Here is a 15154-nt window from a genome sequence, read left to right on the forward strand (position 1 = left end):
CACATGGCACTGAGTGTTTGGAACATGATAAGACAGTTAAGGGCTAGGAGAAAAATCAGTGCTTAAAACAAATGTGCCAAAGCTTGCATAGGAGAATTTGAATGGCTAAAAATTAAAAGAAAGGGAAACATCATAGGGCGGTTTCATTGTTTTCTTGAATAAAGAATAAAGTTCAGAGAGGTAAACTCAAACCACAAATAGCTTAATTTATATAGAGAGGAACAGAATACCCACATTGCACATTTTCCTCTAAAAACTAAGTATCTAAAAAGTAGGCAACTTGGGCCATCTAATGGCTGTCTTCTGGCTATTCTGGCAAGCAATACTGAATGCAACCATACATGTAAAAAAATTATTTTGAGGTTTGTAATCTTTTATAGGAAGCATATATATTTCTAGGACTTAAAATTCTGCTGACAGTGGCTACTAGCCTTTTATTTTAATGTCACATATAACAACGCAAGCTGCAATGAGCTTCATATGGAATTACGAATACAATGCAACTTGGAGTCAAAAAACGAAGAGGTTATTCCACATGGGTTATTTATGGCAACCCTGTGATTGTACCTTTACAGATATTGGCAGCATAAACAGTGTCGGGGTGGTGGGTTTTCATAAGAACCTCTCACCTGGGTTTCTGTGATTGAATTGAAGAGCTGAAGGAGGTTTAGCATATTCTGGGCAAAACACACATGAAGTGACTGTGCATGAAGAGTATGTGCTAGAATTTATTTTATAAGTATGAAAGAATAGATACAGCTGCAGAAAATAAAATTATCCTTTTTTATTTGATGGCTGAAGACATTATTTCACTGTACATCATACATAGGAATTAAGTAGGGGAGGAGGAAAAGTCACAGAAACTCTTTATTAAACAAACTCAAAAATAAAAATAGACAAGTACCTTTTATTTCCCCCCAAAAGGAGAAGGCAGAAGGCAGCACCTGTGTATTTCTGTAAGCACCATTGTTCCAGCTGGTGTTGCTAAGCACTCCTTTTGGAAGAATGTAAAACCACTGTGTAAAAAATACCTTACTGAAACCTTGGTTGAAAGGTTTGTCCGTGTCTGCATTTCTCCTTTTTTCGTGGTTTCGTGCTCAGCTGTCCGTGCAGGATGTAAATTGATGCCAACACACGGTTGCACTCTCAGGGCCCTTTCATGTTCTCTGCTCTCTGTCCCGCCTGCATCCTGCAGGACGCTGGCTCGCAGTATCCAGGAGGGCCAGGAGGGCCAGGGGGGCCGGGAACCCCAGGCTGCCCGGCCACCCCAGGGGGACCTCGGTCACCGTCACGGCCCTCTCTGCCGTAGCTGGCTTTGCCTGGTTCACCTGGAAAGTGATGCAGGGCTAAATGTTGGCAGCATACGACTTGCATAGCATAATTAGCAGCCCGTCCTTAAAAGCTGCATGAAGATGGTTTTTCACTGCTCTCAGGGAATTCCCAAAAGGGGTGCAAATTTACAGGACAGTTTTCCTCTACCTGACACCCAATCTGCAATTACACAGCTGCAGCAATGAGATTGCAGTCCCAGTGCTCTCCAGGTGTACAGTGCAGGTCTGCCGCTGTACAAAGCTCTGCAGGGTATCTACTCAGCCAACCCTGCTGCCAGCACCTAGGGCAGGGTAGATGCTACTTGCTACCACAGAATTTCATTAGCTCTCTGGAAAAAGAAATACCTTTTTTTTTCCCCCACTCAGATGGAGGGGGAAATAGAGATTGGAACTGTAAAGATTGGAACTGCTGAGCATGAAAGAAATTTTTATTTCTTAGTCTTCAATGAAGAAAGGAAAACCAGAGATTTCAGGAAGACTCTTCCAGTGATAGATTTCTACAGTAAACATCTCTGAGTTACACAGACATCCTTGGGATCAGTAAACACTAAACGATTTTTTTCCTTTTTCACAAGAGAGCAAATATGAGTAGTTTGTCTTGCTAGATAAACATAGAAGTGTACTGTAGAAATACTGATGGAAATACCATGTTTATGTTCATTCGCTGGCCACTAGAGGCCAGCTGTGCTTCATCCATCAGCAGGAATCTCTCCTGGAGCCATGTTATATAACACTGCAATTAATTACCACAGAAATAAATAATATCCTAAATTATGGATGGAGATTTTGAAGACTGCTGTGCCTGCCAGTGATATAATCTGGAGGTTATGGCCTTTTTTGTTTAATTTGTATATATAATTATATGTGCATATAATATATATAAAAGACATATTGAAAGAGGCTACTTTTATTCATGTGTTTGTAACTTCTTCCATTTTTTATGCTTTCTTTAACATTTTTCTAATCCTTCTTCACTGATAAAAATGAGGAGCTGGCTTTTTGCTTTTTAGTTTTCAAGACTGATTTCTGAATAGCATCTATGAAGTAAAAATTACAAAGTACTGCAATTTCGGAGTTTATTGTTTCATGGACTCCTTTTATGTTTTCAAGGCAACTTAAAGTATCAGTTCTGAGTAAATTTTTAGTATATATCTTCTTTATCCTCACCCCCTTATATTTACCTGGAAGACCTCTTGGTCCAGGATGACCTTTCAGTCCTCTGCCTGGAAATCCTCTTTCTCCTCTTTCTCCTGGTTCACCTAAAGCAAATTCATGAAACATTAGTAACAGTCTGCCTGGAGTATCATTTTTAGTAAATTCCCTTTCAGAAGTGAACAGTTAATAAACAGAGAAATCAGCTGGTTGTATATATTCTTAGCATCTTTCAATGATGCCCAGACACATATCTGTGTAAAATGTTTAGGATTTGATTGTGGTTTTTTACCCATTTGAGTCACACTCAGAAGCAGACTGGGGGGAAAGAAACCACCTGCAGCTCAACAGTAAGTACCTCATGAAATATGTCACAGCCCATATAACTGGAATAGACCAAAATCCCAGGATTTCAGGATATTTGGGATGCAGACTGAGGCTACTGACTTCTGCAAAACTGTACAAGCTTAGTTAAGAAGTAAAAATTCTCAAGTGTTGGTCCTTGAGACAGCCAGTGCAGAGGAGAAAAAAGGTGGCTACACAGATGACAGTATTCTGTTGATACTCACATAAGGCTAAGTTTTGCCTTCACAAAATACTTTTTTTTCTCATATAATAATGTCATGGAGACTTTCCTTCAGTACACACCAAGAGTTTCTTCACGCCCATATCTTGCTCCAACTCTGAATCATCTTAGTAAGAGGAAGGTTTTTTGTTGTTTAGCTTGTATAGTTCAAATTCTGTTCACTGTTATCTATGAATCTATCTGAACTATCAGGAACTCAGAGTGAAGCACTGAGAGTTTTCAGGTTGGCTGCCACGTACCATTATTATAGCTCTTACACATAGAGCATTCACCACTTCCCATGTATCTGTAAGGTTTACTCTAAGGTAACTCAGAATTTGATGACAGCTATGATAGCTTTTTGTTAGTTATGATAAGGCTTTTACTTTTTTTTTTGGTTTTGGGGGGGAGGTTAATGCTCTGTTTATTTTTTTTTCTTTTAATAGTAACACCATGTAGCCTGCTGTGTGTTGAATCAAATTTTGGATATCCCATACACTTTTGTATTTCTCTTTTTTTTTTCCTTCTGCAACTGACATTACATTGAATTAAAACAGCAACAAAGCTCCAGCAACAATGCTCTTAAGTTTTGCTTTGTTTGTATTCTGTTCTTTCTCTCAAAGATTTTCCAAATTTCACTTTCAAATAAAACTTGAATCAAAAGTAAACACCCTACTCCAGCAACAGACCAGGTTTTTGCAGAAAGATAATTTTTAAATAAGTTCTATTTGGAAAACAAATCAAAACCACTGCTGAATAGAAACTAATATATAAATGGCTGTCATAAGACTTTGCAGAAAATTCTACCCTGTAATTCTTTGGAGGAGAATAGAACTCTCAGTGATAAGCAGAGATTTACTTAGCTCAAAGATTTTGTATAAAATGTAAGTCAATTTTATTATGGATTTGTCCTTTCCAAAGAATCAATAAGACTCTGGCACCTTGTGAAATGATGTTAAATGGCTTAAGTATTATATGCAAATAAAAAGGTAAATCATTATCAGTCCTTTGTAATGTGAGAAACTCAGTGTGCTTAGAAAAGTAGACTAGATTTTAGTGAAGTAATGACTGCTTACATCAGCTCTTGGGGCCATAAATCTTGCAAAAGTTAGGTCAACAGCCAGGCTGAATGGAGCACAGAGAGCCACCGCTGGAATCACATGTGGTGTTTGTCATCAAATGACTTCTACAATGTGAGAAAGGACAGGCATCTGCCCTGAACTAGAAGGAAGCAGCTGAGTCAGAGTCCTAATATTGATTCTCACTCTCAAGGACTTTTGAGGGTTTGTGGGTTTTCATGTGCTAAAAAGCACATTTCTAAACGAGGCTTGCTGAAGGTAGGCCAATGAGCCCTTTAATCACTGTGGTGACTGACATAACAGTTGCAGCAAACAGTTTACATTCCTAACTCAGGATCCATTTTGGAGTTCACATGTGTACAGCATACATCCACAACCTATAGACCAAGGAAGGGGGAAACAACAACAGCAAGACCTAAACAAACAAAAAAAACCCCAAACAAACCCTGAAAAACCAAAACTGAGGCAGTCACCAAGTGAAAGCCAGTTAGAGAACTTCTTACCTTTAGGACCTTTACGACCAATCTCACCAGGGGGACCTTTAAGGCCAGGCAGGCCACGGGGGCCAAGCTGTCCTGGGAAACCATTTTCACCAGCAGGTCCTGGAGCACCTGGTGGCCCTGGTCGGCCAGGAAGACCTGGAGCACCAAATTCTGGCCTCCTAAGGCTGGCTGCCAGCTGAGCTAATTGTTCTGCAATGAGCAGGAGGACAGAGTTATGGAGTAAGTGAACATGAACAAAGAGATTCCCATGATCACTGAAGAACAATATATGTTCACTGCTACAGGAACCAACAAATTACACTACAGCCCCTTTATTACACCGCTAGTTACAACATTTATTACAGTTAAGGTATTATTATAGAAGATATTTATCCTGTTTCTAGAGGTTTTTTTTAATACCCTGTTGAGCATTACCAAGAAGAGTAACAACTACTGAAAATTTTTAAAACATGAGCAGCAATTTCATTCTGTAAATCTTAACATTACAGAGGCATAATAACCTAAAAGGCATCTTCAATAGCAAGTAGTGAAAGTTTTCTTTTGTGTTTACAGGACAGCATAAATTTCTCAACTCAGTAACTTCCATGCACCCAACCATATTAGAAAAGCTTCAGATTTCTGTGTGTGTTAAGAACTCAGCAAATTAGGGTTAATTTAGAGTATAATGCTTTAATTTTAAGGTAGGTTATCTCCAGAAACATCTCTCTGAATTCCTTCTTTCCACCTATTTTGCACAGCTTGCTGAAATCTAATAGCAAATACAAAAGGCTAAAAAGCTTTCAGTGAAGTTTGTACTTTTATGCATGTAAGCACAACAAGTGATTTGAATACAAAATGTAAGTATTTCACACAACTGCTCTGGTCTATGGCCTGCTTACCACAGCAATAGTATGGAATCAACAGGCAGTTCAATGAGGCTACAAAATAAATATAAATTTCTCATGCTGTGTCCACATTCACATGTGGATTTTCCACCAGGTCCCTTGCTGAGGCCATGCAATTTATTCTGGGTAAGCATGGGGAATATCTCAGTTGCCTTCAAAGAAACAGATGATCCCAATTTAAATGCACAAGAAACATCAAATACTTTTTAGCCTATTTACCTTGCATGACTCTCATGCAAACCTGCTTAATGTGTTGATCACTTGGTTCTTTTCCCTAGGATTAAAAACAAGAGGGTTTTAATAAAACAGTTGATGTCACACTTACATTTTCTGAGTGTTCTTGATTCAAAAAATGCTGTCAATAAACAGTTGTCACAGTTTAACCCCAGCTGGCAAAACACTACACAGCTGCTCACACCCACAGCCCACACCCATGGAACAGGGGAAGAAAAAGTTTAATAAATTGAAAGTAAGAAGATGGAGAGGAAGGGGTAGGAAAAAGGGGAAAAGGAAGAAGAAGAAAATAAAATACAAAAAAACCCCAATGATATTGCAAGTGGTAGAAATGAAAGCAATTGCTTGCCATTCCCAGAAGTTTTCCCTCGTTACATGGCTGAGTGTGATGCCATATGGTATGGGATATCCCTTTAGTCAATTATAGTCTGCTCTCTCAGCTGCACCCCCTCCCAATTTTTTGTGCACCTCCAACCTACTCACTGATGGCACAGTGTAAGAGCAGGAGAGCCTTTGATTCTCTGCAGGGTTCATGAATAACTGAAACATCACAGAATGGCCTGGGTTGAAAGGGACCTTTGAAACCATCTAATTCCAACCCCCCTTCTCAGGGCCCCTTTTAACCTGGCCTTGAACTCTTACACAGGTGGAGTCTCCACAACTTCTCTGGGTGACCTATTAGTACCTCTGCGTCCTTGCAGTGAAGAATTTCTTCCTAGTATCTAATCTAAAATTATACTCTTTCACTTTGAAACCGTTATCCTTTTTCTGCTCCCATCAGCATGCTACAACAATTATTTTGAGCACAAATCCAAAATATAACCCCATACAAGCCACTATGAAGAAATTTAGCTGTATCCCAACCAAAAACAATCCATGAGTCACTAAAAGGTGTCCCAGCTCCTGCAAGTGCAACTATTCCAGCTGATGTCAACTTAACTAGCGAGGTAAAGTCTGAGTGATGCTCCTTTGTATCAAACACAGTTTGGTTTCATGCACACTACAGGGGTGGGGTGGGCATACGAAAACAGAGCTGAACTGAAAGCTGGGGCCCCAAGGATGTAGCTGTGGACAGCCCAGGATTGCTCTGGTGTACACCTGTGTCTGATGAGAGGCACACTGTACTTCAGACTGCTGTGGCACTTCAGTTTGGCACATGCACATGCAAAACAAGGAGTGGTGTGAGTGAGAGATAAAGGTTCAAAAGATACCAATTTCATGAAAACATTACTTACAGCTGGACCTTCGCTGCCAGGCAGGCCTGGGGCACCCTGCTCACCCTGCAAGCCTCGTGGTCCAGGTAAGCCACGTGGCCCTTCCATGCCAGGCAGTCCCCGACTTCCTTCAGGCCCACGGGAACCAGGGTCTCCAGGATTACCAACCTGACAAAAAAAGAGAGGAATTTAGATAGACTACTGTACTAGTGATATACTCATTCTGACATCAAAATGGTGACAGGAGCTATTCACAAATGCAAAGAAATGACTGCCAAAATGTAGTTGTTCAATATATTTTTTTTTTTTTAATAAGCAACTGGAGTCAGTAGTTGCATGATTTTTAAGAGGTCTGTACTCTTACAGGGGAGAAGTGGAAAAATAATCTATTCCATAAAAATAGGTAGATAGTGATGTGCCTCAAGATGGCTCTCCACCCTCATGTATGTCAACATGGAACATTTCTAGACCTTAGGTGCTGCTTAAGGTATGAAAATTCCAGCTCCCTTCTTGCTCCAAATGCCTTTCATGTCCTTCTCTAGAGAGTACCACGGTGTGAGCCTTCACTGTGTAGCCCCAGGCTGTTTGGGAACACACATTTTTGCTTTGTTTACCCTGCCAGAGCCAGAGCTAGTTCTAGGGCCTATGCTGGAGTTTGCTGGCAGAGGGGAAGGAACATCCTCACACCAGCTGACAGTGACAAACTGCCTGAACAGATGCAGTGCTGCCTTATTTCACTCAGGGAAGGGGTAGAAAGCGATCCCTGACCCTGAAGAATGAAATTATTGATGTGACTATGTCAATATGTCCACTTAAGTACACTGAGTAAACAAAGCTATAGCTTCTGCTCCAGTAATTTAACTAAGAGTTATTAAATATCATGCAGAGGGAGACCTATTCCAGCAGGCACCTCTGAATTATTGTATTGGGTTTGAGTGGCAATGTTCTGGTAGCAGGGAGTCAACAGGTGTGTCTTCCCTAAGAAGCTGCCAAAAGCTTCCCCTATGTCCAGCAGAGCCAGCATGAGCCAGCTCTGAGACAGACCTACTGGCCAATGCCAAGCCAATTAGTGATGATAATAAAGCCTCTGGGATAACATATTTAAGGAGGAAAAAATTATTGCCCAGAAATAATTGCATCCAGAGAAGAGCAGGGTGAGAATAGTTGAACAACTCTAAAGACATTGAGGTCAGTGCAGAAGGCGGGGGAGGAGGTGCTTCCCTTTTCTTTTACTTCCCATTATCCTACTCTGACTCTGTTTGGTAATAAATCAGTTAATTTCCCCAAGTCTCTTTTGGCCATGACTCTAACAGGTGAGGGAACTCTCCCTGGCCTCTTCTCTGGGCCCATGAGCTTTTTGTTGTATTTTCCTTGGCCAGCTGAGGAAGGGAGTATAGCTTTGGTATATACCTGATGTCCAGTCAAGATCAAACCACCACAGTTGTTTTCAATACAAGTTAATTTACTTCTAATAACCAATAGTAGAAATAACAAAGAAAAATATGGTAGAAAAGAAGAAAAAAATTTCACCTAAAAAACCCGAAAAGAGCAGGGAAAAAAAAAATCCTACATACTAACGACTTCCCAAATCTACTGGGGAAAAAACAAAAAGAGAGTAACACCCTCTGAAAGAGATATTAAAGAATAAATTACTCAGCTGTGGTATCAGTTAAATCCACAAGATGGGACCATTTTGGTTCCAGCTGTGCTACATCCCAGACAGCCAGTGGCTGTCCCTGTCAGAACGAAACCCAAAGGACATTTTATGCTTTGATAGATACATTAAGAAGACAGAATAATTGCTTTTATGGACTATGCAACTGGGAAGCCATCATTCCTTTCTTCCCCAGACTGGTGAGTTATCATGTTCCCAGATAGATTACTCATTCCTGTGACGGTACTCGCTGAGATGACAAGCACCCTAGGCTCTCATCAACACAAGAGAATTTGAAAAATTTAGGTGGCTATAATTTTGGATTTCTCTTCTAACCTATCTCTTCCTCATGTCCTTCTTTTATGATCTTCATCAGCAGTAAATACTCTTTAATTTTCATTTGCTTAGCCCAAAAGTTACCCAGAACACTAATAACACAAGCACAGGATTTTTTGTTATGCTCAGCCTCAGCTCCTCATAAGGAGAACTACTGGTATTTTAGTATCACAGCTCATACTTTCAGATGCTATAACAATCCAACTCTTCAGTGACCCTGAAATAAAAGAATGAATTCAGCTCTCTAGTTATTTTTTATGTGACATACAGGATCCCGCTCACCTTCCACATCAAAGTTCTCATTTTGTAGTAAAATAAAACAAAACAAAATAAAAATAAGATAAAAACACAATAAAAATAAAATAAAGGAAGCTGGGCTATAAATACTTCTAGTGTCACAGACATCATAATCTAGCTTTTTAACAGTGGCATGCAGCCACTGCACTGAGCCTCCTTTCTATCCAGCACCTACTGTACAAAGGGTGCATTCATTTTCTTGAAAAAAAAAACTTTGTTGGCCAGAAAACTTCTGCTGAATGATGCTTCTCTTTTATGGAGTTAGAATCCAGGAAACTAATTCCTTTTCAAAGCTAATTCATTTTAATATTAACTGTATTCAAAATTTAAACAGAAGAAAAGCTGCTAAAACTCATTCCATTTAACTGGAATAAAGAGGTCAGCTTGTAATTTGCATTTTTCTTTCCTTAAATCAGAAAACCATCTACTAGATCTCTGTATTTCTGTAATAATGCTATTCATTATACTTACAGTTCCCTTTGCTCCTGGTAATCCCATGTCACCCTAAAAAGAAGACAAACTATATTAGAAGATAGTCTACTTACCACCGACACTACAAATGCAGTAAATGTGACACAATGATTTTTCAATATTAAAAGAAATTTCATATATTTAGTTGATTCATGCAAAATTTCCCCACAAACAATTACAATTCCTTTGAGAATAAAACCTTTATTTTGAGTGGGTTTCGTACAATTCTTTTCTCAGAAAACTTTCCATAAGGTTCAGATGAAAAAGCATGTTTGTTATAATTGGTTTTGCATTGCTTTTCTTGGAATTAGACACATGGCTCTAACCTCTCAAACACAGCTACATCACAGGACAATCTTAGATAGAAGATTTCTTGGAAACCTATAAAAGAAGCATTTTTTTAACCAGGATTTTCTAGTTTCTATGAAGTGACAGAACTATGGATAGTTCTGGTGCTGTGGTTAGTGCTGAAAAAACTGCAACAGAAACTACCTAAAGTTCTGTGAAGAAGCCAAACCCCCTACAAGTTCCTATTTCCCGCAATCTTTCTCCTGGCTTCAAAAACAGCAAAATCCCTCCATCACCTGACTGAGAATCCCACTATTCAGGAATATTTAGATTTTCCTCTCAACGTAAAAAAAAAAAAAAAAAAAAAAAACCAACCAAAAAAACACCTTTCAAAATCTTGTAATTACCTGTGAAATAGATTAGCATAACAACACTGAAGAAACTTAGAATAATTTCTGTAAACTGTACTTTCCTAGTTCCTAAATGTCATTGGTGAAATAACTGGTTTCCAGTCAAAGGCCTGTCTGTTAATGAATATGTCATAATTGAAATAGAAATAATTGTTATCCATTTAAAACCAGACAAGCTGCAGCACACTTAAACAACCCATAATATTGCTTCCTGGGAATCTGTACAGTGATTGTAATGCTCAGTTACTGGACATCTATCTCACTAAGGCTTTCAAATCTCAGCCTGTGGGAAAAATACACTCATTTCCAGGATACAACCTGGCTACCATTCTTTGAACAGGGAGAAGTTTACTTCCCTTAGAAAGATCAGTTCTGGCTTTGCTGGATGAGGCCCCATGGGAGCCACTGGACCCGTGGGTTTCTTTTTTGGCAAGTAAACAAATCCTCTTTACCCAAGGACGCAGGACACAGGCATTACCAATGTCAATTCACAAAATGCCATACTCCTGGCAATAGATAGATAGATAGAGATTTATATGCAATATCACAGTGCCACAGCCTCTTCCCTTTTTTCTCTCTCTAACAGCCAGTTGCAAATCATATTTCCAAAGAGAAAGTCAGTACAAAATATTTCCTTTAAGTGTTAGTCATTAAGGATATTTATTAACTCTCCTCCTGTTTCACCTGAATTAAACTACTTGCTCATCGTCACTGCCTCAAACACCAAGAATTTATGTGCCTGTGTATGCATGTGTATAAATATTTTTATACATAAACACTCTTCTATATATATGTATCTACATACAAACACAGACACATCCTTTTTTTTCAAGTCAGTCTGTACTACACTGTACACCTAACATAATCTGTGTATTTCAGTGCTTTCCAAACAGCAGGAATAGAGTAATTAGGCAAATAGAACTGCTGTACTTTGCAAGGGCCAGTTGGTATAAAACTGAAATGTGCCTTTCAGTGATGAAAACATAATGCTTGAAGCACTCCAACAATACTTTATATTTTTAATTTAAAACAACAGCATAATATTATATCAGGTAAAGGAAAAAAAGTGCCTTACTAAGTCACCCTTTTCTCCACCATCTCCTTCTGCTCCAGGTGCACCCTATATCAAAGAAAGACATACTTCAGTCTTCAGATTTAGTCAATATTATGTAACATTTGGTACTGTGATTTTCAAGTCCCATGATCTTTAACTTGACTTACCTGTTCACCCTTAGGTCCTGGTTCACCCACCGAACCCTAAAAGGTTAAAGATTAATTTTTTTAAAAAAAAAGTCTTCAGAATTTTAAAGTTCAGGTTCTAAAGCACGCTAAATGTTATTTGATCCTAAATTTCACATTCATGCAAGAGATTTGTAAAGCTGCAAATTTTTAAGAATTACGATGAAAGCACTTAAATCTTTCTATGTAAGTTATGTGAGAGAGTGAAGACAAGTACTAGTATGGAACATATAATCCACTACCACACTGTACAGTACAGATTCTGACTGTCCAATTGTACATCTCCCCTTTACATGGCAAATGCTCTTGCAGCTGCTACAGGGCTGCTCTGAGAATTGCTTAGAAGCTACAAATAAATAAATCCAGTAAGTGTACCACCTTTTCTAGCACCATTATATATTCCATATTGCTATAGGCTATACTAGCCCTGCTAATGTGTGAAAAGCAGAGAGACATCCACAAGTACAATCACAGTCTTGTCCTGTGTGCTGTTTAATTCTCAAAGTCTTTTAGCAAACTTGTATCTAGAATTTTGATTGTTATAGTCAAAACTGAATGGTTCGTATCTTAAAGTTAATACTCCCTTTTAAAAAGAAATTAGATTATGTTTCGTCTTAGAATCCTCTAACAAAACATACCTGTGTGGACAGGCAGGAAACAGAGAAATAAATTAATGACCCAATTAATTTCAAACTTTTTTTTTTTTTTCTAGAGCAAAACTATTAAGTTTTCAGAACAGTATATCATTTAGGAAAATCTTTTTGTACTTGTATTCTGTTAGAAAAGCAGTCACATCATTCTTTTAATATTCTTTCCAGTCTGTGCATGTTCAAGGACAGGCATTCCAAATGAACTATAACTGTGAGTGATAATCCTGTTTTTTGCAAAACAGATAGATGCAGCATTCTCCCCCATTTCAGAGATCTATTTAATTCACATAAGATATAGGCATACAGACTGATGTAGCTTTTACAGAATTTAATAAATTCTGACGTGTCCTCATGTTCTTGAAGATGAAGAGCTAATAGTAAATTATCCACAAAGCTAAGCAGTATAAGTGACAGAACTATTTAACATTCTGACTTTGTCAAACAACAATAAAACTATTTTTTTTCTGAAGTGTTCTCAACATTGTGCCTTGTTAAGGTTTCCCCAATTACACAAAAAAGACATTGGCTTCCAATCTAACATTATTTTGGGGATTCTTTTTCTCCCCTTACTCTTCTTTAGAGCAATAAAATTGCCAATAGATAAAGCTGACATAGAAAATATTGCTTTTGTGAGCCCGTCCTGCAATGTTTGTATAAGCAAATATAAAAATCACAACTGAAACTACTGGAATCAATACTACATTGACTCCAAAAATTGCAATGGAGGAAATAAGGCAAGATGTCAAACTATGAAAATACTCACTTTTCTTGACATACTGCCTATCTGTTTTGCAAAAGTCCCTCTCAAATCATATTCAAGAACTCTTTGCAAAACTGCCTGACAGCATGATCCAAAACTGTACCAGGGGCTATTTTAACTACTTAGCAGCACAAAGGATCATGTTGCAGTGCCAATGGCACTTTGCTTGGTGCTGTTTTAACTGACTACAATAGACAGAACCAAGTGTAGGAAATCAGTCCAAAATACCTGACTCAGAAGCAGCCTAAGTGGTGAATGCTGGGGTCTGGCCATTATCCGTATTGCATGGGCACAACCATGGCATCAGATGCACTGAAGCCTAAGCCATTGCTCTCATACTGCTTTGTACTGCTCTCTCTGCTAGCCTAGGCCAGCTGTGTGCCTGATGCACACAGATCCTCGCCCAAACTAGTGGCAGTCTGCTTCAGGCTCCAAAGGAGGCAAAGACCTAGGCTGTGACCTCCTTTTCCAACCTGAAAACCCACCCAGGCACAGGGTGACATGGGGAGAATGGATCCATGTGGGCTTGGAGACAGGAACACCGACCCTGCCATTAGCACATGATATTACACTTGTAATATTCAATCATTATTATATCCATCAAACTTTGTCAGCTCTCACTTTTACATATTATTCAGTAAAAATAATTCTGGTGGTATCTTTGGTGGTGATTTATTCTTTAAGTGGTCATCACCTGCATGTAGACAAGATGCCAACAGGTAGTACACAATATTTAACAGCTGTGGGATCAAGAATGACTACAGATATATCAAATCCATTAATTCTATTGGCTTCTGGCTGCTATTTACATCAACCCCTTACCATGCAGATACAGCTACACAACAGAACTTTTTAGTATCCCTGTGTAAAAAATCATGAAGTCTTGAAATCAGAAAGTAAAAAAAGGATACTTCAGCCTAGAATTTACTCCTAGAAGGGGTTGACCCAAAGACTGGAGTTAACAGGCTACAGAGACTCTTATTTCCAACCTGACAAGGTTGGTTGTGTAAGACTGGTGCAGTTGCAAAAGCTGAAGGGAAGAGGAAGGATAGAGTGGCACAATGCTCTCCAGGCTTGTGACTTGGAAGAGATACTGCAGGTCAGTGCTGCTGGCAATGTTGCAGCCGTGCTAAGCATGCCCCACAAAATTCACTCCAACCTCTGTGCAATTGAAAAATAGAATATGAATCAAGGATAGAAGTGGAGAGCTAAAAAGCATAATTCCTAGCATAACACTTTGGACTTTAAGGTGTTTGCACAGAGCATTAAACTGATCTCAGGTTTTCAAAAAAGGTCCAGGTGTAAGTTAGTATCATCTGCCAGTTGGAAACTCAGAAACTTCCTGGCTGTAGCCTGGATCTCTCTAGGTCTGTTTACAGTATCCACATTCTAATTTTTATCCTAGAGATCCAGACAGTTTATATGGCAAATGAGCAAAATCAAGCACCTTTGGAGGGAGGTTGTCAGCACTGCAACAAATGATAGGTATTTTCCTTCTAGCTTTGTTTCCTCAATACCTTCAATCTCCCTCTGGAGAAGTCTGAAATATGAATCATTACCAATCTACTAAAATAGACTGCTTTATGTCAATACTTACATTTGACTAGAAACATGTCCTGATCTCAGCATTAAAAGAAACCAAACAAACATGAAATAAAAAACCTCAACAACATCAAAGACTTAGAAGATTGTTTTTAAGTACCTGAATAGTGTTTTTTAAAAAAGCTGCCAAAAACAACAGATAACCCTATCCAGAAATCCTATGATGTACACTAGGAGCATACCAAGGGCAGGATTCCTCTGTTCAGCTAAGACATTCTACAGCAGTTATGCCCATGTCTGACTAACAATCCAACAGTCCCCTGGTTGTCAGGAGGATGTAAGAGGCACTTCACAAGTGTAATTCATTTAATACTGATGTATACATGCCTCAAGTAAGGAAGACACAGTAGAGAACTTAATGTTTTTATATCAAGGATTTCAGAAGTTTGGCAAGTGAATTCCATCCTTTGCAGTCTCCTATAGCCAAGAGAAGATAAGAAACATCTCTGGCTTTATGTACTGTCTTCACTAATATATATTGAGCA

General features: G+C 38.8%; 1 protein-coding gene across 2 annotated transcripts in view; it reads right to left on the bottom strand.

Moving 5' to 3' along the window:
- Nucleotides 1–764: 764 nt before the first annotated feature.
- The window catches only part of COL9A1 (collagen type IX alpha 1 chain), a 61934-nt gene continuing 47544 nt past the window's right edge, over nt 765–15154 (bottom strand). The window contains exons 31-38 of one of the 2 annotated variants that reach the window (XM_030267386.4): nt 11640–11675; nt 11494–11538; nt 9721–9753; nt 6984–7130; nt 5734–5788; nt 4631–4819; nt 2513–2590; nt 765–1328 (exon numbers count right to left, since the gene is read on the bottom strand). In XM_030267386.4, coding sequence (XP_030123246.4) covers nt 1147–1328; nt 2513–2590; nt 4631–4819; nt 5734–5788; nt 6984–7130; nt 9721–9753; nt 11494–11538; nt 11640–11675 — 765 coding nt within the window. In that variant the 3' untranslated portion in view covers nt 765–1146. Of the gene's footprint in view, nt 1329–2512; nt 2591–4630; nt 4820–5733; nt 5789–6983; nt 7131–9720; nt 9754–11493; nt 11539–11639; nt 11676–14664; nt 14684–15154 lie in introns of those variants that run through there. The other variant, XR_012054928.1, reaches the window with a different exon arrangement.

The sequence above is a fragment of the Taeniopygia guttata genome, chromosome 3 (genome assembly GCF_048771995.1).
Source record: "Taeniopygia guttata chromosome 3, bTaeGut7.mat, whole genome shotgun sequence".
Lineage (NCBI taxonomy): Eukaryota > Metazoa > Chordata > Aves > Passeriformes > Estrildidae > Taeniopygia > Taeniopygia guttata.